Source organism: Ovis aries, chromosome 13 (genome assembly GCF_016772045.2).
Source record: "Ovis aries strain OAR_USU_Benz2616 breed Rambouillet chromosome 13, ARS-UI_Ramb_v3.0, whole genome shotgun sequence".
In the NCBI taxonomy this organism is placed as follows: domain Eukaryota; kingdom Metazoa; phylum Chordata; class Mammalia; order Artiodactyla; family Bovidae; genus Ovis; species Ovis aries.
Window position 1 is genome coordinate 58,146,733 of NC_056066.1, and position 25,850 is coordinate 58,172,582.

General features: G+C 54.7%; 1 protein-coding gene across 3 annotated transcripts in view; it reads left to right on the top strand.

Moving 5' to 3' along the window:
• The first annotated feature begins 2,486 nt into the window (after nt 1–2,486).
• PMEPA1 (prostate transmembrane protein, androgen induced 1) overlaps nt 2,487–25,850 on the top strand; it is a 57,507-nt gene continuing 34,143 nt past the window's right edge. The window contains exon 1 of one of the 3 annotated variants that reach the window (XM_027977014.2): nt 2,487–3,067. In XM_027977014.2, coding sequence (XP_027832815.1) covers nt 2,974–3,067 — 94 coding nt within the window. In that variant the 5' untranslated portion in view covers nt 2,487–2,973. Of the gene's footprint in view, nt 3,068–3,433; nt 23,916–25,850 lie in introns of those variants that run through there. The other 2 variants (XM_027977013.2, XM_060396986.1) reach the window with 2 other exon arrangements.

Below are 25,850 nucleotides of genomic sequence, written 5' to 3' on the forward strand. Positions count from 1 at the left end.
AATATATAGATTGCTTGTGGCTCAGACAGTAAAGAATCTGCCTGCAGTGCAGGAGGCCTGGGTTCAATCCATGGATTGGGAAGATCCCCTGGAGAAGGAAATGGCTACCCACTCTAGTATTCTTGCCTGGAGAATCCTATGGACAGAGGAGCCTGGCGGGCTACAGTCCATGGGGTCGCAAAGAGTCAGACATGACTGAAGTTACTGAGCATGCATGCACGCTAATATATATTCAACCCTCTTCTTACCAACTTCAAAGCCACTGCCTCCTTCACCTCTTTGGATCACCCCAGGCAAAGACACTATTAGCATTCCCATTTTGAAGAGAAGGAAACTGAGGTCAGAGAGACGAAGGTACTCACTGAGGTCACATGACTGTATCCCACTCATCTTTGGAGGTGCAGTTGCCACCACCACACTGACACTCTGCATTAGGCCTCCAGGCAAAACTCACTTTGGAACCAGGATGGAGATCAATAACTCATCCCCGCTGACACCATCAAAACAGTGTGATCACAGTGTAGGTGCTCATTAAATGTTTCCGTGCTGTTGTCCCAGACAGATCAACCAGAGGTTGATATTGTGGATTTGTTTTTTTTCATCCACTGAATTAACTGGTTATTTTTGCCGGCCAGTGGTTTAACCTGGATTTTATAAAATGCTGCCCCATTTCCAAGGCAATCAACCTGTGTGATTCTTGTGGCCGGACAGGCCAGATCAGCTGTAAGACTTCAGGAGGGTAGAGACAGCCGCTCCTGGCCTCAGCCAATTCCTGGCACTCAGGGCTCGCTACAGCTCAGGGAATGTCTGTTGTTTGAATGACTCAAGGAATGGCTGAAAGGAGGGGCAATGCTGGTGACCCCCTGTGGCCTGACACGTGAATGGGGCTCAAGGTCATTCCCAGGCCCTGACAACATTCTCACTACCCCCCACCCCAGCCCTGCCCCCAAGGAATGCTCAAGACTCTCCTGCTTTTCCTCCAAGCTGCTGAAGTTAAACTGCAGCAAGACCTTCCCCCTCCTTCCTTAGACGTGTTGGTGAGACCTGCCTCTTCTTTAAGGGAGGGCCTGAGACTGCCATGAGTCTGTGACATGGGTCCCCTCCATGGTAAGTCCTGAGCAGGCCCCCCCTTCCGGGGCCCTGGGCTTTGAACCCTCTAGAAAAAGCTTTCGGTTTGTGCTAAGAAAGCAAGAGGCATCACTGTGCCCAGTTGCAGAAGAGACCTCACCACTTCCTGGGCTGGCTTTCTCTGAGTTCTGGGAAATACAGCTCTGGTTCCATAACTTTTAAGCCTCCCCCCACCACTGCTGCCCGCCCCCTCCCTGACCCCCTCCCCAATGCAAAACTTTTCTCTGCCTATTAAGAAAATTCCAGGCAGTACATGGATATGTGGAGGATATTTCAAGAACTAAAAATATTTGGGGTAGGGGGGTCTGACCTGGGTTCAGCTTAGAACTCCTCCATTGTGTGACACCCCCACCCCTCCAGTTTCCGTGTCTGTGTCAGATTGCCTTCTCGTTTGGCAAGTTTCTAGCACAAGGTAGTAAGTACTTGTTAAATAAATAGAGACTCAGGGCAGGGTCTAGGAAAGGACACACCGAATTGTTGAGAGGATGGAGATGTGCCAGGCAGGGGGGCCTCTTACATAATATTTTAATATCTTTTTAATTCCAGGAGAATGTGTTCTTGTAGCACTTGTGTAATTAAAACTTGAAATAAAAGTACACCCCCGCACTTCCTCCCCCGTCTTTAGAACTCCGGAGCCGCTTCTTTCCTCTTGCCCACCGCAGGCCAGTGGCCCTTTGGGCAGCAGACGTAGGGTGTGGATTCGCCCCGGGCCTCGCTGGCTGGGACAGTACAAGTCCCCGACACGTATTTACATGACAAGGGTTCCCGGGCGTTTTTCGGAGCAGTCCGGGGCGTGTCTACAGGAGTTCTAGTTTTCCCCAGTCGACCTCCTCTAGGTCGAGATAAATTGCGCGGGCGGCGCAGTGGGCTTGGGGCCTCTTGGAGCTGCAGATCTGGAATCGGGGAGTTGACAGCGAAATCAGGTAACGGACGACCTGAAGGGCTCCCCTCCTTTCCCTAATTTCCCCTGCCCCGAGTCCGAGGGACCTCGTGCTCCTTTGAAGGGGGACAAGCTTCCCCCCAAAGCCTCGGTCAAGGACCCCGAGGCCTGGGTTGGGGGGAACGCACCCACAAAGGCTGGGACCCAATCCCGCTCTCCCGGGCCTGGCCTGCGCGGGGCAGAGCTTCCAAACTGACCGCCGTTTGTGAGGGGACGCTGCACCCTTCTTTCGCCTCGCGGGTCCCGGGTCTACGCGGACCGCCTTGCTCTGGCCCTTTAAGAGCCCGCCCCCTTCCCCGTCACCCCGCCCCGCGGCCCGGGGAGGGGGTGCGGGAGAACCTCGGCGGGGATTGGCGCAGCGCGCGCCCCCTCCCCGGCCCCCGCGCGGTGGGAACCGGCAGCCCCGTCTAGCGCTGACGTCAGACCGTCTGCCTGCCTCCGACCGCGGTCTCGGAGCGAAACCCGATCTCCTTGGACTTGAATGAGGAGGAGGAGGCGGCGGCGGCGGAGGCGCTCGGCTGGGGGAAGCTAGCAGCAGAGGCTCAGCCCCGCTGGCAGCGCGCGCCCCGGCTGCCAGCCCATTTCCCGGACGCCACCCGCGGGCACTGCGGACGCCCCCGGGGCTGCGGAGGGGCAGCCGGGGGGTGCGCAGAGGAGCGCGGCCCCGAGCACTGAGTCCCACGGCGCCCCGGTAACTTGGCAGCGCCCGGAGCCCGGCGAGCCGGGGCGCGCCTTCCCCGCTGCGCGCCTCCTGCATGCGGGGCCCGAGCGCCGGGCGCCGGCCGGAGCCCCCCCCGGCCGCCCCCGAGCCCCCTGCGCCCCGCGCCGCGCCGCCGCGCCGTCCATGCACCGCTTGATGGGGGTCAACAGCACCGCCGCCGCCGCCGCCGCCGCCGGGCAGCCCAATGTCTCCTGCACGTGCAACTGCAAACGCTCTTTGTTCCAGAGCATGGAGATCAGTGAGTGACCCCGCGCCCCCCTCCCCGGAGGCCCCGTCAGGTTCGGACCCCGAATCGAGATGCAGATGCGGGCGGGGGCCCGAGCCGTGCGCGCCCCCTCGGGCTGTGCGCCCTGCGCCCCGGCTGCGCCCGCCGCGCCCCGGGCGCGCCCTCCCGGCTCGCGGCAGCTGGCGGCCGGCCCGGCTTTGTCCCGCGGCGCTGAGAGCCTGGCACGGCCCCCGCTGCCCGCGCCCCGCCCGCTGGGACTCGGACCCGGGGCCAAGCGGCGCAGAGGGCGGCAGGGCACCGCGCGCGGGAGGGCTGGGGCGGGTGGATCCGTGAAGTTTCCATTTTATTTCCCTAAGGGGCAGTCGCAATGGAGCAATTAGGCCGGCTCTTTATCAACTTTGGCTTGGGGGCAGGGGGGGAGTCGGGCGTGTGAGACACTGTCTGGCCTGCGCGGTGTCTGGAGCTCCGGGTGTGTGTCTGGAGTGTGCGTGGCGCTGTGGGTCTCGGTCTATGTGAGTGGGTTTCCGTGCCGTCCGTGGAGTGTGCTGTGACTGTGTGTCTCTGTTTGGGTCTCGGCTTCCCTCTGTGTGGCTGGCTGCCCCAGGAGTGTGTGACAGAGTCTTCTTGGTTTCTGAGTCCCTGTGTCCGGGTCTGGGTGCCTCTTTTGAGTGTGTGTGTCTCTCTGAGGGTCTGGGGACCATTTGTGTCCAGGTTTCCGAGTCCAGGGCTCAGCGCTGGCGAGACGTGGATCCTGAGTGTGTGTCATTGTGTGAGTGTCTGTGTCCCCGACGCACCTATAAATAGCCTCTGTCTGGACAGCTTGGCTCAGTCTGGCTGGGACGGTGGTTACAAATGAGTCAAAGTTTGGGGCTGTCTGTATTTGGGACTGCCTTGCTCCGAAAGGAGGAGGTAGACTTAGGGTGGGGAGGGGAGTGTTTGAAGCTTGGTGCTGACTGGCCCTGCACTCGGAGGAGTTGAGAGGGGAATAAGCCTGGAGTCCCAACATCTGTAGCCCACCCAGGTGGGCTTTGGTCTAGGTGGTGAATTGACTGCCACCCCCCAGGGGACTGCCTTCTAGCCTATATTCCCTTCCCCCGCCCATCCTTTTGGGGACCTCTTGCCTCTCTGAGCTTCCCAGTCTTTGCCCCCAGTCACTCCAGGCGGGGGTGGCACACAGCCCTTCTCCGCAAGGGCCAGCCTTCCAGCTGGGACCAGGAGTCCAGAGGCAGCCGCCACCAAGGCGAGGGCAGTCACTGGGTGACTCATAAGCCAGTTTCCGCAGGCGGCTGCCACAGTTTTCGGCCCCTGAGCCTGTACAGTGAAGCGCAAGAGGTAAAAATAACCCGTGACCGGCCAGGCTGGGGCAGGCTGGCTGGCTTTGGTGGTGGGTCCTTCCATCTGCTGGTCCCCCCCGCCTTCCCCGCCCTCCAGTCCTGGAATTGAAAGCCTTGCTCCCCCCAACTCCACCCCACCCCTCCCAGCTGCCCCACGCCAGGCCAGCGAGATGCCAGGAGAACCTGCCCAGAGCCAGCGTTTGCGGAATTGAGTTGCACTAAACCAGATTGCTTCCAAAGGCCCTTTGTGAACTCGGGAGGCTAATGAAATGCACGAGGATATTATTAAAATATGTTCGCACACGTTTGGAGAGCCTCGTTCCTCTGTGGTGCCTTATTTCTCCCCCTCCTGTAAAGCTGCCTTAGGAAGCTCCCCCTGCCCCACCAGGGGTTGGCAGTGGCAGCCAGAACTTATCCATTATGAGGGCTGGGCACAGTCAGACATTCCACTCTTCTTCCTTTGTGTTCAGGACTTTTTAAAAAATTCATTTTTATTTCTGTGCCTTCTTGGGCTAACTAGCCCTAACGTTATCTTGGCTGACACGGAGGGGCCGTTAAGTCTGTTGCCTGTTGTGACTGCTGTGCATCGGCATCCGAAAGGGACCCTTGAGGTTAGCGCGCCTGGAACCCGGGCCTGCTCCAGCTGGCCCCGAGGTGGCCCATTAGTCACCATGTTCCGTGTATTTTTTACACATGGCCCCTGCTTCCTGGAAGAAAGCCCAGGGCAGGGAGGGAAGCGTCTGTAAAGCGCAGGTATAATATAACTGTTTGTTGCAAGTGCTAATCAGGTTTCCCGGAAATGGTCTGATGAGGCAGCCTTTAAGGCCTGGAGTTTCTTTATACAAAAAGAAAGAAGGATGAAAGGAAGGAAAGAAATGGACAGTAGCCACTGTGCATTTCCTGTGGTCTGAGTTGGGGGTTCCAGTAGGTCAGAGTTGGATTTTGAGGTGGGCTGAAGGGCAATGTCCAGGTGGCTCCTCTTCTAGAGAAGAAGAGATGGCCCTTGGCAGTCCCTTAAGTCCTCTGGGCCTCAGCTCTCTCATCTGAAAAAGGAGACTGTGATAGTTGAAAAAACAAACTCTACCATCTTTCAAGATGAGACCTCTCCCCTCCAAAGTCTGGCTTGAATAGTGCTGGGCCCTGGTATGGACTTCAGTGACACCAGATTTCACAACTGGGGTTCATACCCTCGATTTAGAGATGCAGGGAAGTGACAATGAAAAGCTTTACCCAGGCCCCCAGTCAATGCTTAGACGTAGGTACTCGTGGAATGCACACACCATCTTGATTATGGAACGGGGTCCCCAGAGTAGGGGTCCACCTTCACCTTGCGGGCTGGAGATCAGCAGCATCTCCTTTGCCCCTGGGAGACTGGGAACTGGGTGGGCTCTGAGGATCATCTTGACTTTGACAAGACACTGCCCAGACTGTCCAGGGGCTCCCATCTTTTCTGAGCCTCGAGGGTTGAGGGCTGCTGTCTGATGGGAATTCACTGTTCCCAGAACACACCCCTTGAAAAAATATACCCGTTTTGTAAATGAGCCAGGGGTCTTAGAATCAGACACAGCCAGCTCAAGTGACAGCCCACTGGAGATGATCGCTAAGGAGTCGGATGCGCTGACTTTTGAGGAAAGGATTCCTCCTGGCATATGTTTGCATTTTTCTTGGCATTCTTTGACCTCTTTTTAGTTCTTCTGCGCCTGTTAGAAATCACCCCCTTTCTCCTCCAACTTCTGCTTGAGACTTTTGGGGGCAGCCAGGTGCCCACTCTGCTTTCTGGACAGGCTGACTTGTGGGGCCAGACAATAACCAGCTGTTGGTTCTGGTGGCAGTATTTCGGGAGGATCCGGGGAGGTACCCCTGCCCTAACCCTGCCCTGCACCTCTGCAGCAGTGTCTAATGTGGGAGCTTTTTTTTAAAAAAAAAACACTGCTGTCATGAGCCTCTGATTCCTCTTCTCTGACCTCTCCTCCGATCCCGAAAAATCTTCGTGGGCACTAGAGACTCAGAAGCTCACAGGACAACCCAGTTTTCTGGCAGTTTTTGTGGCACGTGTGCTGTGCCTGTGTAACACTTGAATCCTGGGGAATGTCAACCCGGGCTCCAGGATGCCTGGGCCAGAGAGTTCCTTGCTGGGACGAAGGGGACAGTTGTCTTGGGTGTTGGCGTTTTACCCAGCATCCTGGCCTCTATCCTTTAGAGATCAGGAATAGGATTGTCCTCCCCCGACCAAGTTGTAACAACCAAGAATGTCTCCAGACTTTGGCAGGTGCCCTCTGAGAGGCACATTGTCCCTGGCTGACAACCACTGTTTTAATCAGTTACCGGTTTTTCCAAGGGGACTGGGTAGGGGAGGAAGGCAGAGCTGGTCGTCAGTTCCCTTCCGAAATCAGTCCCCGTGAAGCCCAAGTTGGCCACTGCCCCTCATCCACGTAGCCTTTGTTGAGCACCTGTTGTTGTGTGCCACACGGGGAAGACTGGGGCTCCTTCTTGATGAAATTTCCGGTTTTCGCCTTGAATTTGCTTTTACCACCAGGAAAGACGCAGGCACCCATGAAAACAGATATTTCAGGTTTCTGGTTAAACTATTGATTCAACACTAGCTTTTATACCCGTGGGCCTTCTCAGTTGGGACTTTTAACCCACATGTTTTCTGTCTGGGTTTTTGGTTGAGCTGCCGTAAGAGGCTGAGTTTTGACTGGATCTCAGGTCAGGCCCTTGGCCATGGCTTCCCAGGAGGCCTGGGTCAAGCCAGCTACATCGCCTAGTGTGACCTGAGGTCAGGGGTGAGCTTAGTGTTTGTCAAAACACAGAACAACTAGTGGCTCTTGCGCACACATGCATACACAGGCACACACGTGCGTGTCCACACACACCCCCTTGACATGCACACACACATGCACACGTATGGGTTCACACAGTCAGCCGCTACCCCTTTCTGCCTTTCCTGCCAGCTTCTCTTGGGGTTCGGAATGGCTTCAGCTTCTTCTGGGCATGTGAGAAAAATAAAAAGGGAAAAAGTGCACACACACTTCCTCCCTGATGAGTTGTGCAAATATATGCACTCGCCCTTCGAAAGAGAAGGGAGATGGAGCTGTGGGTGAGGCTGCAGAGGAGAGAAGGCTGGCGGCAGGGAGTTGGGGGGCACTTCTTATGTTTGGGACTGCAAGATGCAAAAGATCCATTTGCACCCCAGTGATCCCAGAGCAACCAGCTCAGGTGTGCCTAAGTACCCACCTCCATGTACCTGCCCCACCTCATCTAGCCCAGGGCTAGGGTTTTTAAACGCTTATGGTTCTGGCAATTGTCAAATCATAAGAAAGTGTTGAAGAGGAGGGTGCTGGTGGTGGACCCCCACCAAGGAGGGCTGCGTGGCATTGTCTTCTCCGGTGTTATCACCCAGAGAGAAGTTGGCAGGCAGCTGGGCACCTGGGATCCTGAACAAAGAGAAGGCGCTGTGACAGGTTGAGTGTTGGAGGCTATACTCCTGCCAGCCTTGGGCTCTTTGGTGCATGTGCTGAGTAGCAGATCAAGGCTGAGGACTCATTCTGTGCTTTTTAAAAGGTGTTGTACGCACGTGTGCCTGTGTGTGTGTGTGTGTGTGTGTGTGAGGTACCCTTGGTTGGGGTAGGGCTGGGTGCTGTGTGTGCCGCCTGCCCCTTCATCTTTGTGAGCCCGTGGAGCAGAAAGGATGTACCTGCTGCTTGGGGGCTTCCCGAGGCCCGAAGAGGACAGCTAAGGGTGGCAAACTTCTTGTCCTCGGGGGCGGGGGCGGGGGAGGGGGCTGCAGAGAACCAAGGGCAGAAGTGCCGCCGAAAGGCACGTGGGCCCCATGAGGCCAGATCTCCCAGTTTCAGGGGACTGAGCTAGATTTTGTTGTAAAACTCCTGGATTTTAAGTACAAGCAATTTCTTGTTTTCTCACCTGCTTGCAGACCCTTTCCAGCCCGAGGACTGCAGTGGGTTCAGAGCCAGAGGGATGGAAGCTCTGCCCCCATATCATGCTGGCTATGTCCCTTGTCCTTCAGTCCATCTGTCAGGCTGGGTGACAACAGCTCCCATGTGCTGGGGTGTTGTGAGGATTCTCGAGGAGTCTGGCCTGCTGTTTGCACCCTGTGCTTCTGGGGGTCAGCAGTGACAGTGGGTGGACTTGGCCTGATGACCTACTTGTCCTGTCCCCAGCAGTCACACTCTGGCCCTTCACCTGTTGAGAAGACCTTCAGAAGAAGGTTTCCCCACTCGGAGCCTGGGGTGCCAGAATTGGCTGGGAATGTTGGAATGAACAGGCCCGTGCCAGACCATGACCTTGAGAGTGGAGGTGACTGAATATTTGTGTGTCATTGTCCCTGGCTGGCAAACCCCCAGCACATCCGCCCTTGGTCTAGAAGCTCCAGACATCTCATAGGGTCCCCTGCTGGCTTCCTGGAGCCCACAGCCCACTTTAGAGGCAGAAGCTGGGTTCTGGGGCTGTGTGCAGCCCCAGAACTCAGCACCACCCTGACCTCAGATACCCACCGGATCCATTCCCTAAGATGGGAGCTCACAGCCCAGAGACTCAGAATGTGGGTGTGAGGCTCTTGTTTTGAAAATTCATTTCCATTTTTAACAAGTGACTCTACAGGGGTCCGGGGGGTGGCCATCATAAAGATCCTCCAATCTTCTTTTCCGGTGGTGGGGGGGGGGGCGGGGGCGGGTTGTCTCATGTCTCAGCCTCTGAGCCACCTGCATCTGAAGTCGTGTCAACTTCTCTTTCTTTTGGGCAACAGCACAAAGCCAAACCCTGACAACCGCAGGGTCTCCCCAGGGCCTCCTCCGGCACCCGTGAGGTGTCTGTCGGCAAGCTGGGAAAGGGCCCGGAATGGCTTGCCAACAGGAGCTGGGGCTTCGGCACCCCAGGAGAGGCTGAGAAAGGTTTGGGGCATCCCCAGGCTTTCCCAGAGCCACAGAGCAGCTTCTGTCTTCTGTTTCCAGGGTGACTGATGGATTTTTGTTTCCACTCCCTTTCCTAGCTGGATATGGAGAGCTTATTATGTGCCAGGCACTAGTGACGCATTTTTCTCCATCTTCAAAACAACTCTGTAAGAGAGCTGTTGCTGTCACCAATTTGCAGATGCAAATAGTGGGGATCAGAGAGGGTAAGACACTTGCCCCAGGTCACACAGCCAGGAACTGATGTTCTGCTGGGAGTCACATCTCAGTGCCCTGACCCTGCAGCCCATGCTCCTGTGATTTCTTCCCCATGACACCACACCAACTCCCATTCATTAGGGAGAAGCACCAACAAATCTCAGGGCACATAGTTGTGTCCTTTTCACTCTAACAGTGTGCTGGCTGACTGTTCATTGGAAAGGTCTACGTCAAACACGTGTCTTGCCTCAGGCTGTCGCTGTCTCCAGTTCCTTCCCCCACCTCCAAACTACCACCATCTGATCTGGTGTCAGGGGCCTGGAAAGTCACCCAGGACTGTCCCTGGAGGGGCCATATCTTTACTTTTCCAGGATTTCCAGGTCATCCAGGGTCTGAGCATACCAGCCTTCTGGCCAGAAATGATGAGTATCTAGACTTTACAGGGAACCTGTGTGGAGCAGAACATCCCAGACTAGTCATTCCTGTTTAGGCTCTGCGAGCCCTCTGTGGATCTCTCCTTCCAGACCTGTCCATAGTGTTGAATGTTGTGTAATGAGTTGTGTCATCTCTCTCTCTTCTGGTTACCAAGTGCCGAGAGGCTGAAGATAGTATCAGTTTTGTTCATTATATCCTGAACCTGGTTGGTACCTTGTGTGTGAGGGGGGATGGAAGGGAAGGACAGGCAGACTCCTAAAAGATTCCAGGCAGGACAGAATGTGGTCAGGATGTAGACCTGCAAGATCATCCTTTTGGGGTTCCATGCTGGGCCTCCCTTGCCCCTCTGCAGAACAGAGGGGAGGTTAACACCCACTTCAGATATTGTCAAGACAGTCGCCCAGCAATCAAAAGCACCTCTAGCACAAAATGCCGTTTTGAATACTAGAGACATTTCCACTGTTTGGGGCAGGAAGCTGTGCCCCCTCCAATCCTCCTCCCACCATCTCTCCTGAAGACCTCAGAGCCGCACGTGGGGGCAGGTGCAGAAGCCCAGGCAGACACGCCCCTGCCTCCGCCGCCTTGCCCAGGGAGGTTGAAGGTCTCTCAGTGTCACTTCAGTGCCACTAGGCTTCCCAGGTGGTGCAGTGGTAAAGAATCCGCCTGCCAGTGCAGGAGACTCAGGTTCAACCCTTGGGTCAGGAAGATCCCCTGGAGAAGGAAATGGCAGCCCACTCCAGTATTCTTGCCTGGAGAATCCCATGAACAGAGGAGCCTGGTGGGCTACAGTTCATGGGGTCCCAAGAGTTGGACATGACACAAGAGCTTAGAAGTGACAAAGGCACACCGCCAGGACCTGCCCCACATCCCCAGGAGGAGGATTTCTAGGGGGACTCTTCTCTGCACACTCTTGCTTCGGTTGCCCTTTCCGTGTGGCCCTGGCTCCAACGTGACTGTGAGACCCGTAGATTGGAAGGGTGAGGCAGCTACTGTGAGGTTCCAGGTAGTGATTGGATCTTCCTAATTTTCCCACAGAGTCTGATAATGCATTTGTTTTTCACCGGGGTAAGGGTGGAAGGAAGAAGGCGTAAGTTTCTGGACTTATTGTCAGAGCCTCTGCAGTCCACTGGCTCCAATGTTGAAAGCATCGGGAAATGTGGAGTCTGATTTTCTCTTCTTTCCCTTCAGGTGTATTTATGGAAAGAAAGAGTGAAAGTGTTAGTCACTCAGTCTGTCTGACTCTTTTGTGACCCCATGCACTGTAACCCACCAGGCTCCTCTGTCCATGGGATTCTCCAGGCAAGAATGCTGGATTGGGTTACCATTCCCTTCTCCAGGAGCTCTTACTGACCCCGGGGTCAAATCTGGGTTTCCTGCATTGCAGGCAGATTTTTTACCATCTAAGCCACTATGGACGTGAGCCTGAGTGAACTCCGGGAGATGGTGATGGACAGGGAGGCCTGACGTGCTGCGATTCATGGGGTCGCAAAGAGTCGGACACAACTGAGCGACTGAATTGAACTGAAGCCACCAGGGAAGCCCTCAGATATATTCATAACTACAGTCATGTAGTGTTGTATCAGTGGGCTTGGGAAATGGCTCTCCTGGCAGAAAAGAGAGCTTTTCTTATTGGTAATGAGAGTAAAATCTGAGTGACTCTGACCTCCACAAGCCAGCTCTTAATGTCCCACTGTCCACTGCCCTCTAGAAACACCTCCTGGTGCTCCATGCGTGGCACAGGGCTCAGCTCCCCAGGGCTGGACAGATACAACTGAACCATTAAGCAGTCACGTGGGTTTGAGACACCAGCTTCTCTTCGACGTTTGAAGGAGTGGTCCCATATCATTTGTCCCTGATATGGCCTTTGGTGGTGATGGGGGCTGGCAGCAGTGACACATTCTGCTTGGGATGGATACCACTTCTGCATGATATCGGCACAGAGAAGATGTTCAATAAATAGTGAAACAGTGGGTGAAAGAGTAGATTATGGTGTTCCTTCATTTCCCCCAGGGCTGCTGGGAGCCCACAGTGAGGTTCTGTAAACTCCTGGCCCTTGGCCTTCCTGCCAGCCTTGACCATACAGATGGGGAAACACGTGCAGATCACGTCAGGCTTTAGGGACAGGAGAGTCTCTGTTGGTCCTTAAGGTCTACAGGAGCTGGTGTTTCCATCCCTGGCTTTGCAGGTGGGGACAAAAGTGACATTCAGCCATGAATCTGTTTGGGTGTCAGTGGTTAAGGATACAGAAATATATGCTTTAATATATAAAACCATGTTCATGCACGTGTGCTCAGTTGCTTCAGTTGTTTCTGACGCTTTCTGGCCCTGTGGACAGCAGCCTTCCAGGCTCCTCTGTCCGTGGGATTCTCCAGGCAAGAGTTGGAGTTGGTTGCCATGCCCTCTTCCAGGGAATCTTCCTGATCCAGGGATCGAACCCACATCTCCTATGTCTCTTTCATTGTAGGCAGATTCTTTACCAATGAACCACCAGGGAAGCCCATAAAACCATGTATCATTGGATATAAGAAACATACATACATATATTTATAGTATAAAACATGCAGAAAATTTTAAGGTGGGTGCATTCCGCCCAAGACTAGGAGACATCTCTGAGGTCCCTCTACTCAAGGTCGTGGGGGGACCTCCCCACCTCTATCTGCAGGTGTGCTAGGACTGAACCTGAGGCTTTCCTTGCCTTTGTCCTGGGCTCCCTTGGAGATGAAATCAGAACTCTCAGGCTCCGTCCTCGGAAGCAATAGAAGTGGGTGCTGAGTCCGTTTTCCTGCACATGTGCGGCAAAGAAACTGCCCTTTCTCTGAAGAGGTTTTCTCAGCGCCACTTGTCTTGGGTGCCTGGTTGCCAACTGCTCATCCAGAGTGGATTTGGCAGGACAGCGCCGCTGCCCCCTTGTCCTGCATTGCCCGAGATGGTCCAGGCAGCTGCTGGTAAGATGGGCTGCTGCCCAAGAGTATCAGCCAGGGGTGAGCCCAGGTTTGTTCTCACTCATGGGACTTTGCCCACCAAAGTCAGACATTGCTGAGAGGCATGCTTTCTGCTGTGCTCAAGCTGCCTCATAGTGTTCAGATGCCTGACCCACAAGTGTCAAGTCACGGGCTCGATCCCTGGGTCAAGAAGATCCCCTGGAGAAGGAAATGGCCACCCGCTCCAGTATTCTTGCCTGGAGAATCCCATGGACAGAGGAGCATGGCAGGGAGCCAACAGTCCATGGGGTCGAAAAAGAGTCAGACACGACTTAGCAACTAAAGAACAACAACAACAAAAGCTGCCCCGTAAGGTTCAGGTGCCTGGTCAACAAGCATCAACCCAAGCCCTGGGGGGTGATCGGTCCCAGAGGCCACACTTCCACTGGGGAAGCTCAGAATTTGCCCATGGCCACCACAAACTCTTTCTGAATCAACCTAAATTTTATACCAGGTAGAGTAGCTGATATTCCTCCAGTAGATGTCAGTTGAGAAGTGACAGAAGAATTTGGTGACTGTAGGTCATGTGTTTCAAAACACTGATCAGGAAAGGAGAATCTGTATGGTCTGTTGTGGCTGCTACACTTAGATAAATGAAATAAATGTTAATACCAAGACATTTGGTAAGATTCAGTGCGTATGTGCTTACATCCAGACATTGCTCATGTGGCTATACATTATAAGATCTGAAATAAATGTCCAAAAGAAAGTAGAAAGTGAAGTGGGGGCAGGGAGGCTCTTTCAGCCTGGGGAGCCCTGCAGGAATTTGGTAACTGCCAGGGCCCCCATTTTGCAAATTCCCAAGTCTGAGAATTCAGGCTGGTCATAGATCTAATTGCCTTCCTGAAAACAGTTTAGTCGGTAATAATTCTGTAAACCTATGAATCAACTTTGCGCAAACACCCTGAGTAATTTCTTTGTTCTTTTCTTTCTCCTTTGTAATTGGTGTCTGTAAAAGCCAAAGGTTTGGTCCTGGGGAAGGCATGATTCATTTATTGGTGTCTGTGCCGCCCCGTTATCGTGCAGTCATTTCAGAATGCCGTCGCAGTGAGCCCAGAGTGATTCATAAGGGGCTGAACTGAGCAGCCGACGGGGGTCACGGCCATAGGGAATCGATTTTTCCTAATCTGTTTATGATATGGGAGAGGGAGGTGGCTGTATCGTAGTGATGGGAAGGGTGTCAATTACATTGGTGAGTATGACCGATTAAATAACACCAGCCAGCCCTTTGAGCATCCCTGCATTTGCCACTGTTGTTGGTCCTTGATGGACCACAGCTAAACGCACTCCTATCTCGGGTATATCTCTCCCACATTTATGGATGCCGATCTCTGAGCAGGCTGACATGTAAGGACACCCCCATCAAGCCTCGAGCAGAGTTTCCAACCCAAAAGCCACAAAGGCAGAGAATGTTGCCTTTTTTAAAAGTCTCTGCACTGGGTCCACCATGGAACAGTTTAAATATCCAGGCTTAAGGGGCTTCCTACGTGGCTCAAGTGGTAAAGAATCTGCCTGCCAACGTAAGAGAGGCAAGCTCGATCCCTGGGTCAGGAAGAGCCCCTGGAGAAGGAAATGGTAACCCATTAGAGTATTCTTGCCTGGAGAATCCCATGGACAGAGGAGCCTGACAGGCTACAATCCATGGGGTTGCAAAGAGTCAGACACGACTTAGTGACTGAATACACACAATACACATTCAAGGGCCAAGGGCCACTCCTATCCCCTCTCCATTACTCTAACAAGGATAGTTACTAGATGTTTGCGGTTGTCAAGACTTTGCATTAACCTTAAGTATTTGGAGACTTACACGTGGAGCCACTGTTTTGTCTAGTTTTATTAGTTACTTTTGGCCCTAAATAAAAATGTCACTGTCCTCCCATCCGGAGAGTGATTAGAGTCACCTGCTACTTGGCCTAGAGGTACAATTATGATTCCAACCTCCAATAGTCCACATAAATCTAGGCCCTGCCTGCTAGTGCATAATCCAGAAGTTGGTCTGTTGAGATAAGGAGTATTTCTTCCTGCAGCCCTTTCTCCTGATGTCCTCTTGTCCGGTTTATTCTGTCTGTGTGACTTGCTCCGTTGTTTTCTGTCCTCTGCATCAGCTCATGTGTCTGTGGACTCCCAGCTCCTTTATGTCATTAACATAGTTAGAAGAGAATCTAGCTGGTACTTACTGAGCTGCTTTGTGACTTTCACAGTGTGGATCAAGAATGAGTACATGGCATTTGAGCCAGCATTCCCCTTGTTGCCCATGACAGACATTGCTAATCAATCCCAGCATGGGGAAGCATCAAGGGCTGCAGAAATCCTGGAAGAGGAGGAATCACTCCTGCATGTAGCCACCGAGACTCGCCATCTGCTCAGCATGTTTCATGGAGGCCCTTGGGCTGCCTGACAAGTCAGGAACCGTCCCTACTGTCAGATCTAAGGCTGAGCCGCCACCTCGATGTGACCCAAATCCCAGCTTAAGCTGTCAGGCCTGGGTTCCTCACAGTTCTCTAGACTTGTTCCTGATGAGATCTGGAATAAGACCCCTACCCATGTTACTCTCGCCCCCACAGACAGTACTTCAGTTGTCCTTCTTTACAGTTGGGGTCACCAACTCAAACGTCACAGAAACCTTTGTTTTCACCTTGAATGTGCGTTGTGGCGTTCTTTTACACTGTAGTGAGAATGAGCTCTGGACCTTTCCCTGGAATAGACTCAGGAGATGGGGATGGGATTAAAAAAAAAAAGAGCAGGAGAGGAGAGAAGCTGGACAGTCAGTATCTGGGGACTGAGCCCCCAGTGACTTTGTTTGTTTTATTTTCTTGGCGATCTCTTTAGTGGCTTTGTGGCTCTTCGAACCCCAGCTAGTCCTGCTGATGGTCTCAGATGCTCACCGAGCATCATGCACACTCTTGTGGCAGCCTCGTTGGCATGGAGGAGGCGGAGCCAGGGCACGTGCCAGGGTACAGAGATCGCCAGCCAGGAGCAGAGCAGGACTTGATCTTGGGCCGCGGGGCTCCAGAGTCTCTCCGCACAGCTTCATAACACCTGTCACCCGTGTGCTAGCGTGGCCGACTCCAGGTCTCCTGCCTTTGCCCTCCGGCTTTTGCAGCTGGCCTGGCGTCCTGTTCCTCCCTCCTCCGCGCACTCTCCTTCTTCGAATGGTCATGGGCAGTCATCCTGGGGCTCGGGGCCAGCAGGAGCAGAGCTCTGTCCTGGGTCGGATTGCCGCTGACGGGAGAAAGGGGTCATCATGACCTGTGGGGTGCTGGGCTTCCAGCGAGGTTGCCTTGGCAGAGGGGTGAGAAGGGGGTCCAGAGGCCATTCCTACTGAGGACCCCCTCCAGTCCCCTTCTCAACCCTGCCCTTCTCCATTCTGCTGACCGTGGAAGCCACAGCTGCAGTGCCTCTGCAACTCTGACCCTCAGACGTACCCCAGGGTGGGAGTGGGGCTTTTTAAAAGTTCCCAGGGAATTCCAGGGTGCAGCTGGGGTTAAGCCCCGCTAGGCTGGCCCCCACCCGGCAGTGCTTGCAGATAGAGAAACTGAGATCCAGTTGAGGAAGTACAGGAAACCTAGGCATGAAACCCTTCTGTGGCTTATGGGAGCACTGCCACTAATAGTGTCATCACCGTGAGGACAGCGGGCTGGCGGGACTCCGCGCGAGCCAGGCTGCAGCAACGCTTGCAAGCTGCACCGAGTCGGGCAGCCGGGCCCATGGGGCCTGGGCCTCGCCTTCCAGCACCCGTCTGGCATTCCGGGCCAGGTGCTTGAACAGCTGAGCAACACCTGAGGCCTCTTGCCCGCCATGGTGCAAGGGGATGGTCTGGGGCCTGGTGGCTGGAGTGGCAGCCAGGGGCTGTATGTTACTGTCTGTTGGGTAACGGTGGGGCGCCTGGTTTTGCCAGGATGAGGATGAGCACCCGGTGTCCTGGCTTCCTCTTCTGCTCCCTGTGGCTGGCAGCCACAGCCTGAAACCTGGCCTTCAACTGGATCTGCCCCCTCCTTTTGCCTCCGGCATTCTTGGTTTACCTGTGCGGCTTTCTGCTTCACTGGGGGTGGCACCTTGCTTCTTGAAGGGGCATCACACAGGGCACTGGTGGGCTTGTAGCCAAAGGCAGAATGTTCCAGACTTAAGGTTTTCCCATCACTGAAGCCCCCGATGAGCCCTGCTCATACCTCTGTCCCCTACCATCTCTCCTCATCTCCTCCCTTCTTAATTTTGTTCTCTGTAAAACAGGCTTAATTGAAACCCGGGGTTCTTGTGAGAAGGAAGATACTGCAAAGGCCCAGTCAGATCTCACCAGCTGCCCCTTCTCTTCCCTTCAGTTGTTAAACTTCCTTTCGGAATCTGTGTTTTCCCCTGCTGCGATGTGTTTATTGAGGTATAATTTAGAAGCACAAAGTGCACAGACGTAAGTGCACACTGTGATGAGTTTTGGCAAGTGTCTGTGTCTGTGACAACCATCCAGGTCGAGAGGAAGGTCCTTCCGGCTCCCCACAAGCCCCTCTGCCCCTTGCCCCTCTACACCTGCCCCGCCCCGAGGCAGTCACTGCAGATTCCATCACCAGAGATCAAATGTTCCGAGTGGAGAGCTTTGCATAAATGGAGTCACACTGTATGTTCTTTTTGTTTGCTTTCTTTCAGTCAGCCTCCTGACTTTGAGATCCATCCGTGTTGTGTGTCTCAGTTGTGGTTCCTTTTATTTCTGAGCAGCCCTCTATTGTATGGATGAACCATGAGGCTGCTGTTCACACAGGGGAAAGCCTCGTCAAAGGGGTATATGAACCCAAAGGAATGACTGTTTAACGGTGGAATTCCAGGAGCCTCCATGGGGAAGAGGTTTTATAACCTGAATCTGAGCCCCATAAACAGGCATCGAGGACCTGGGCATCTGTCCAGCTCCAGCACGGGGGGCTCAGGATGGTGGCAGAGGCGTTGGAAACTCAGCGGGCCATACCTCTGCCGCCGCCTGGCACGATTGCACCAGCCGCAGAGGCCAGTCCTCCAGCCTGCTTCACCTGGCCCGCATTCCTCTGCAAGGAATGAGGATGTGGGTGACCCCAGACAGGTGTGAATCATGTCTGGGGAGGTGGTTACTCAGAGGCAGAGAGCACTGAGGCTGAGTTCCTGCTGGCTGATGCCCACGGACAGCTCGGACCTTGGGATGGAGCTGTATGTCCTGGGGGTTGGGCATGCCTCATTGGAGAGTGTGGGGCTGGCAGAAGGGGTCCTTGACACTTGGAATCGAGTGTTGCCTGAGGAAGGAAAGGACCCTCACAGAGTGGCTTTAGAGACGGAATGCCGGTTTAGAATCACAGCTCTGTCACTCCCCAGGCCTCAGTTCTTCATCTGTAAAATGCGGATGCTAGTAAGTGTGCTGACTCTCTGGGCTGCATGTGACAACACACAGCTCACTTACAGGTATTTACTGAATGCCAGGCACCATGCTACATGCAGCTTTGCAGGAGCTGCTGTTACTAGACCTGTTTTTCAGATGGGCAGACAGACTGAGGCTCAGAGGACAGGAGTCACTTCCCAAGGGCACATGAGGATAATTGGCTGAGTTAGATCTGGGACCCTTTGACACCACTTGAGTCATAACCTCCTGACTTTGTAAGTTCAGAGAAGTTGACAGACCCAAAGCCGACTGGCAGCCCGTAAGAAAACCTTAGATGGCATGTGGACAGGCATTTTAGATTTAATAGTTATGTCCTTGGGTTAAAAGATGTTGAATGTAAATTAGGAAGGATGGGACAAGCAAAGTACATCATTGATTTCATGAGTGTTGCTTAAAACAAGGCCTCGTAGTCAAAGGGATTGAATATTTACTTTTTTTAAATATCAAGAAATTTAAATTCCTGTAACAGGGTATTTGGAAATGGCAAAGCTCAGGAAGGCCGGTTGAAGTGATGTTTAAGGTGCACTTCCCAGGGAGTCCTCCGGGGTCTTTAATAAGCAATTATAGGCTCACAGCACTTTGCTCTTTGCCCTCCTAGGGTCAGCCGGCTGTTTGAAGGTCGGGGTCAACTCAGTTCTAATGAGCTCAAGGTCGCAAGGTCGTGTCAGAGGCGGGAAGCCAAGGGGATAGTTCATGGGCAGGGAGTTATGGATGGAGGGGGAAGCCCCCATCCTTCCCCTAGACACAGCTCCAAGCAACTTCCTGCAGGTGACAGGCTCTGGCTTTATGCTCAGGAAGGTGGGGAGAAGCCAGCCCATTGCCCTGGCGTCCGTGACCTGCTCCACACAGCTGTGTGTCCTCTGATCTCTGTATGTGTTGGAATCAAGATTTCTGTGTTCTTTCTCTGTAAAAGAAAAAAAAAAATTCTCCCTAGCTTAATTACCCTCCAGTGCCTGGAATGATGTGATATTTTGCAGAATAGACCTGGTTTATTGTGCAGGGGCCTAATGCACCTTTTTGGCTTTGGGGAGAGGCAGGCATAAGGGAAGTACAGAGTCCCATGGGTCCCAGCTCCGTCCTGGGCCTCACAGTGGGGCATGGGCTCCTGACTGGCCATCTGCTGCACTGCCCCCACCGTCCCCTGATTATGTCTGGGACACGGCCCTGCTTTGGGGGAAGTCCTGCTGCCTTTCTGACTTGGGGGTTGGCAGAGCTGTGTTTATTTCGACTATTTTCAAAACAGTCAAAGCATGTGACAGACGGTGGAGGGAGCTGTTTGAAGACCCCTTGTGAGGCTGGCATTGAGTGTCTCGGCGGTGTCACAGCTTCCTGGTGGGCCCCACTGGAGAGGCTGTTTTGATGGGGAGAACCAAGCTTCCTTCCAAAGAGCCTCAGACTCAGGGACCTTCCTGCCCCTGCACTCCCAGTCTCAGATCCCAGGCCTGGGTCCAGCCCGAAAGATCTGAGAGGAAAGGGCAAAGAGGCAGCTCTTTCAACCCACTGGCCTTACTTGTGGGAGCACACAGCCCCGGCTCCCCTGCCCTCTGCTCATCCAGGCCTGCCGCCTCCCTGACTACCTGTCTAGGAATTTTTATTGCAGCCCACAGAGGCATTGCAGCTTGGCTGGAATGTGGAAGATCCTGGGCGTGTGGCAGGCGTCAGACCCATGCGTCCTGGCCCCTGGGTGGGAATGCAGGCTCAGCGGCCCCTGGCCTGCTCACCAGTGAGCTGGGCCAATGCAGTTCCACTGCCCGGGGGCCCGTCTGGCCTTTGCACCCCCTGGTCCCACCTCCTTGATTCTGGGTAGATTTTGGTCTGACCACTTCCCCTAAGACCTTAACCCATGCCAGGGGCTAAATCAGGAGCTGATTGTGATCAGGTGTGAAAGCCAGGAAACTAGTCCTAAGAGTAAGAGCTTTTAGGCAGCCGCACTGTGTCCCAGAGAACGAGGGCCAGGACTCTCGCTGTAATGTGGAGTCCTCCCGGCGCCCCCGGCAGGACTGTGATCACTAGGTCCCTTGTATAGACATGCACACGCTGAGGCTGGGAGGGCGCTGCCTGAGGGCTTATGGCTGGTGAGTGGTGGGCCAGGCCCTGAACCCTAGCAGTCTGGCTCCCACACTTATCTGTGTGGGCTACAGGCTTGGCCAGGGAATGGTTATGGTCCTTGTGGATCTGATCAGCCTTGCCATTCAGCACCAGGAGGGACTGGCCTGGCCAGTCCAGGGTGGCCTGGGGTCGCAGAGCTCTGCCCTTTCTCTCGACTCTGAAGAGTGTCCAGGTGAGGTGGCAGTGGACAGAGGGGCCCCAGATTCCAGGCTGACTGATTCCAGCTTCCATCGGTCACCCCGTTAGTGGGTTTCAAGCCAGCGGTGCCAGCCGGCGTGGGAGAGCCGTCCTGCCTCTTCTCCATCTGGCAGCCTTGGCCCTCGAGGAATTCTTCTGCGACCAGGAGTGGCTGTGTCCATCCCTTGCCGGCCTCAGGGCACATGGACACTCAGCTTCCCTGAAGGAGCAGAGGAGGAGGGCTTCTGGGGGAGGGACCAGGCCCTTGCTCCTGGCTGCCCCGTGGGTATCAGCCCCACCCTGTGGGTCCAGGGGCACATCTGCTGTGCATTGAAGGGGAGCAGCCTTCAGAGTCCTTGTTGAGGCCAGGCCTGGCATGCAGGGAGTGAGCGGGCAGAGGACCCAGATCCAAGGAGAAGAAATCCAGGCTCCGACCTCTGAAGCTTAGGAGAATGTCTTTGGGGCGGCTGCCTCTGCTCTCTGAGCTTGTTTCCTCCTCTGCAAAATGGGGGTGGTAAGAGCCACCCACGTTATGGGGTCATAGTGAGGACTGCGGGAGAGAAGACCTGCTCAATTGAGCGACAGGTGCCTTGTAGATGCTCCACCAATGGGGCCTCTCCTGTGGTTAAGACATGGCCGGTATTGAGGGAGAGATGGCTTTGGGAACCCTAGGACCTGCCCATGAGAAGGAAGGAAAGAGTGGCATGGAAGCCCTTGGCTCTAGTGGGGAAAGTTAGACAGGGCTCTGAGGCATGAGTGGGCGTTCTACCCAGGGAAAATTTTCTCCCATGAGGTTAGAGGTGCCAGTCCCTCCCAGGCACATTCAGGGTTCTCTTCACCTCACTGTCCACAGGAAGTAGAGGCACAGTGGGGGCTGGCACCAGTATTGAGGCTGGGTACCGGCGAGGTGGTCTGAGCCACCTGCTGTGGCTGTGTCATGGACAAGACCTAGATCGGGAGCTGTGCACCTAGCCTCAGCCTGCTCTCTAGCCTCAGGCCAGTGTCTTCCCTGCTCAGGGAGGGATGAGGGTGCTGGCATCTACCAGTCTGCACTCTGGCCCATTTCATTTTCTACCGCAGAGGAGTGCTTTCTTTGGGGGAAAGTTCCTTCTGCCCTCCCCCCAGGGGCCAGGAGAAGTGTTCTGAGGAATGGGAACTGCTGCCTAACGGGGCGGGGGGGGGCCCTGCAGACCCTGCCCGTGGGCTTGCTTACCTGGGCTCCCCGGGCGCCTCCTTCACCCTTGTTTCATCCTTCCCAAGAGACCCTGGTGACCCAGCCCTGCAGCACGGAGGGGGACCTCGACCCCCGTGAATCTGCCCCTACCCCTTCAGAGCCTGCCTCTGCCCACCCCCCAACTCAAAGCCCTTCTGTGGGTGCAGGAAAGGAACCCTCAGCCCATCCTAACTAATGGGTGTGCTGAAGGCTGGGGTGGCTGTGTCATCTATTATTTTGTGCTCATGTAGGAGCCTCACTAATGGGTAGTTTGCCTTAGTATTTCATTCGTGAATTCAACACATTTTCTGAGCACATTTACTTCCCACTTGGCTCAGCTGGTAAAGAAAGTGCCTGCTAATGCAGGAGACCTGGGTTCGATCCCTGGGTCAGGAAGATCCCCTGGAGAGGGGAACAGCTACCCACTCCAGTATGCCTGCCTGAAAAATCCCATGGACAGAGGAGCCTTGCGGGCTACAGTCTGTGGGGTCGCAAAGAGTCGGATGGGACTGAGCACGCACACACAAGGCACCACACTGAGCAGCTACTGTGTGCTGGGCCTAATGCTCTAGAAGTTCACAGCCACGAGAAAGGCAGCCCGACTTGAGTGGGGCAGACAGGAAGTAAGGAAACAAGTGAACGTGAAACAGCTTTCCCCAAGTCCCACAGGAAGAGACCGGAGAGAGGTGGGCCTTGAGGCCAGGGCTGGCTTTCTCTGTTTCCTCTGCTTTTCCATCAGCCTTGTAAATGGGGGTGTCCTGTGGGACCAGTGCAGCCCGTTTTATCAGATGCATGCGTTCTTAACTCAGACATGGAAACTGAAAAAGAGAAACTTCTGGACTTGCCCACTGGGGTGCTGATCTGGAAACTGGGGGTGTGCCAGGAGTCAGCATTTTTATGTTTTCTTGTAGGAGATATAGATTCGAGACCCCACGGTCCTGAATTCTGATGAGCAGGGTCCCCAGCAATGCTGGCGTCCAGGGCCCACCCCCAGGGATTGCGGTGGGTCAGGACTGGCCTTGAAGCCCTTGTGTCCTCTCTGAGCATTTCCTAGGACAGAGGCCCAGCAGAGGAGTTACCGGCTAGCCCAGATGCGTGCTTGCTTTTTAGGCTTCTGCCTTTTCCATGAAGACCTCTTGGAATGCCCATAGCAATGTTTACCCGCCCTAAAGAGATAATGATAATTTCACAGTGAAAATAGCCTGATTCTTCTGATAGGAAAAAGTGATACATGCTCCTTATTTAAGAAAAATTCAAAGAATTTGATAAATGACAGAGACAGACGTCTAAACGCTCACAGCCTCGTCACATGGAGATTAGTTTGTTCCACAGGCCTGTCTCCAGGCACCTGCAGTGCAGGCTGATAAAGGGGGGATAGCAGTGGTTGGAGAGATGGGTGCAGGGCCTCCACCATGCCCCAGCAGCTTTGGGGAGGGGGAGGGAGACGTCCCCTCTGGGTGGCCTGTGCCCTGTCTCCTCCCTGAGAGGTGGGGTCTGAGGATGCCGTGGGGACCTCCTGCTCATCCCGGCTGCCTGGGTAGCAGCCTGTGCCTTTATGTCCCAAACAGGCTGATGCCCATTGGAGAGGCTGGGCCAGTGCCCAGAACGAAGAGGGTGTCTGGTGGACCCCAGCTGCTAAGGGGGATAGTTGTAAAGTCTCTTACCTCCAAGCCTCACATTGGCCAAGCAGTGCTGCTTCTGTATCCACTCAATAGATCAACGCTCCTGAGTCAGACTTTCATTAAAGCAGAGGTCTTCCTGGTAAAACATAGTCTGAGAAACCACAGATCTTACTCTAGCCTCTTTTCACAAAGGTGTCCTAGAGGCCCAGAGAGTGTGAGTAGGAAGGTGGAGTCACGCAGCCAGTGTTTGCTGCCCAGATGTCCCCTCCGCTACTCGAAGCAAGGCCTTCCAGATGCCAGAAGACACTCCTCACCTCCTGGGTCCCTGCTAGGGACTCCGCAGCCTGGTCACCTCAGCCCAGAACGCACCTGAAGCTTCTAAACTGGTCATGATAAACAGCTGACTTCTATGTGCGTGGGTGTGCATGTTCAGTCACTTTGGTCATGTCTGACTCTTTGCATCCCTACAGGCTGTAGCCCACCGGGCTCCTCTGTCCATGGGATCTTCCAGGTGAGAATACTGCAGTGGGTGCCATGCCTTCCTCCAGAGGATCTTCCTGACCCAGGGATTGAACTTGTGTCTGCTTGTGTCTCCTGCATTGGCAGGCGGATTCTTTACGCACTGAACCACCTGGGAAGCCCCTGACATTTCTGTGCGTGCCTATGTTCAGGCGCTGCTCCTAGGGCTTCCTGTGAATTAGTTCCTCAAGTGAATTAGTTTTTTAGTGACGGGCCGAGGGATTCCCTGCATTTCATTTGGAGATGGCACATCCAGCCTTGGCAGCCACCCAAGCCGGATCCTCGGGGCTGAGCTCTGGCCACATCCCTGTCTCCCAGGAGGGCAGTCAGGGGGACCCCAGAGGTGTCGGGCCCTCACACACCCCTCCCAGCCCCTGCTGTGCCCCGACCTCTCCACTGGGGAGGCAGGCCTCTGTCCCACTTATACAATGCCCTCTTCTCACGTTCAGACTGGCGGTCTAGACGCTCACGCTCCCTTTTGTTCTGGAGGGTCAGGGGTTGGAGAGAGGCCCCAGAGAAAGGGACTTGGGCCGAGGCAGGAAGAGATCTTCCCCCAGAGAAGAAAGGGGAGGGGAAGGGTGAAGGGACACCCATTTCAAAGGAGGCAGCCCATTGTCTGCCCTCCTCGGCCAGTGACCAGCCTCCCAGCAAAACACGCACTGATTTGTAATGCTGGAGGCTGCTCCCAGCGGAGACACGCCGTGAAACCCGATGGAGCTACGCCCACTTGAGCCTGTGTGCCCAGAGCTGCCCAGCGGACACCATCTAAATAAAACCCTGCAGCCCGTGCCAGGAGATCTGGGCCAGGCTGCCAGCCGGATCCCAAGGGTAGCGCTTGGCCCGGCCCGAGCCCAAGAAACCCCGTGGGAAGAGACGTGTCCGTACCACATCCCCCAGCCTCCAGGCTCTGTCTGCCCCGTATTCTCCCCATGTCTGGGTGCTTCATCCGGGCTGGGGTAGACCAAAATGTCCCTAAGACGCCTTGTCTGTGACCGTTGGTGACAGGAAGCTCAGGGCGTCTCTGCCTGGGAGCTAGTGCTGACCAAGGAGAGAGACAGTTGGAAGCTCTAATTCTAGGCCTGGTTCTTAACTGGGAGGTCTGTAGGCACTAAGAGCCTCAGCTGCCTCATCTGTATATTGGGGCAAACATGAGCTAACCCACAATCCCTGAGTGCCATGCCTCTTGACATTGGTAATTGTGACATTGTTCCTCTTGGGATAGAGCCCCCCATCCCCCTGGTGAATTCAGAGCCAGTAGACAACCTGGGCAGAGGCCATGGCAGTCAGGAAGAGAAGCATCTTAGGGTGCAGGATGGCACTGGGAGGTGGGGGCGGCTGGGGAAGCCAGGAGCTGGGTTGGGGGTGATGTGCCCAGGATGGGAATCAGCCCAGTGGGGCTGGGCCCTGCCAAGGACTTGCTGTGTGTTGCAGCCAGTCGCTTGCTCTGAATGACCCCTCTCAGCTCTGCTGTGCTGGGGAGAAGCTCCTAGAATGGGGATGCCACATGGTACCCATCACCTGTTCAGGCCACAATACCTGTTGGTGCAGGCTTGCAGAAGGAGAAGCAAGATTTCATCCCAGGGATGAAGAGTTCCCGCAGAGGTCAGTGAACCTGTGCGTTGCCTTTGGGACTTTCAAAGCCACCAGGATGGCTGGAGCTGAGGTGTCAAGTGGGGCCTCTTAGAGCTCGGAGGATGGGATCTGATCTCACCAGGTTTCAGTTTGGAGTTGATGCTGGGGTACTGAGGAGCCCTCCAAGGGTTTAGAGCTGGAGAGGGAGGGGTAACAAGGTCTGTGGATACCCATCTCCAGTTGCAGCGTGGAGAATGGGCTTGAGACAGGGCAGAGGTGGTCCTGCCATGTTCCAGGGTACCAGGGACAGCAGTTGGACCTGGTGTAGGGGGAGGGAGGGCAGGGTCAAGGTTAT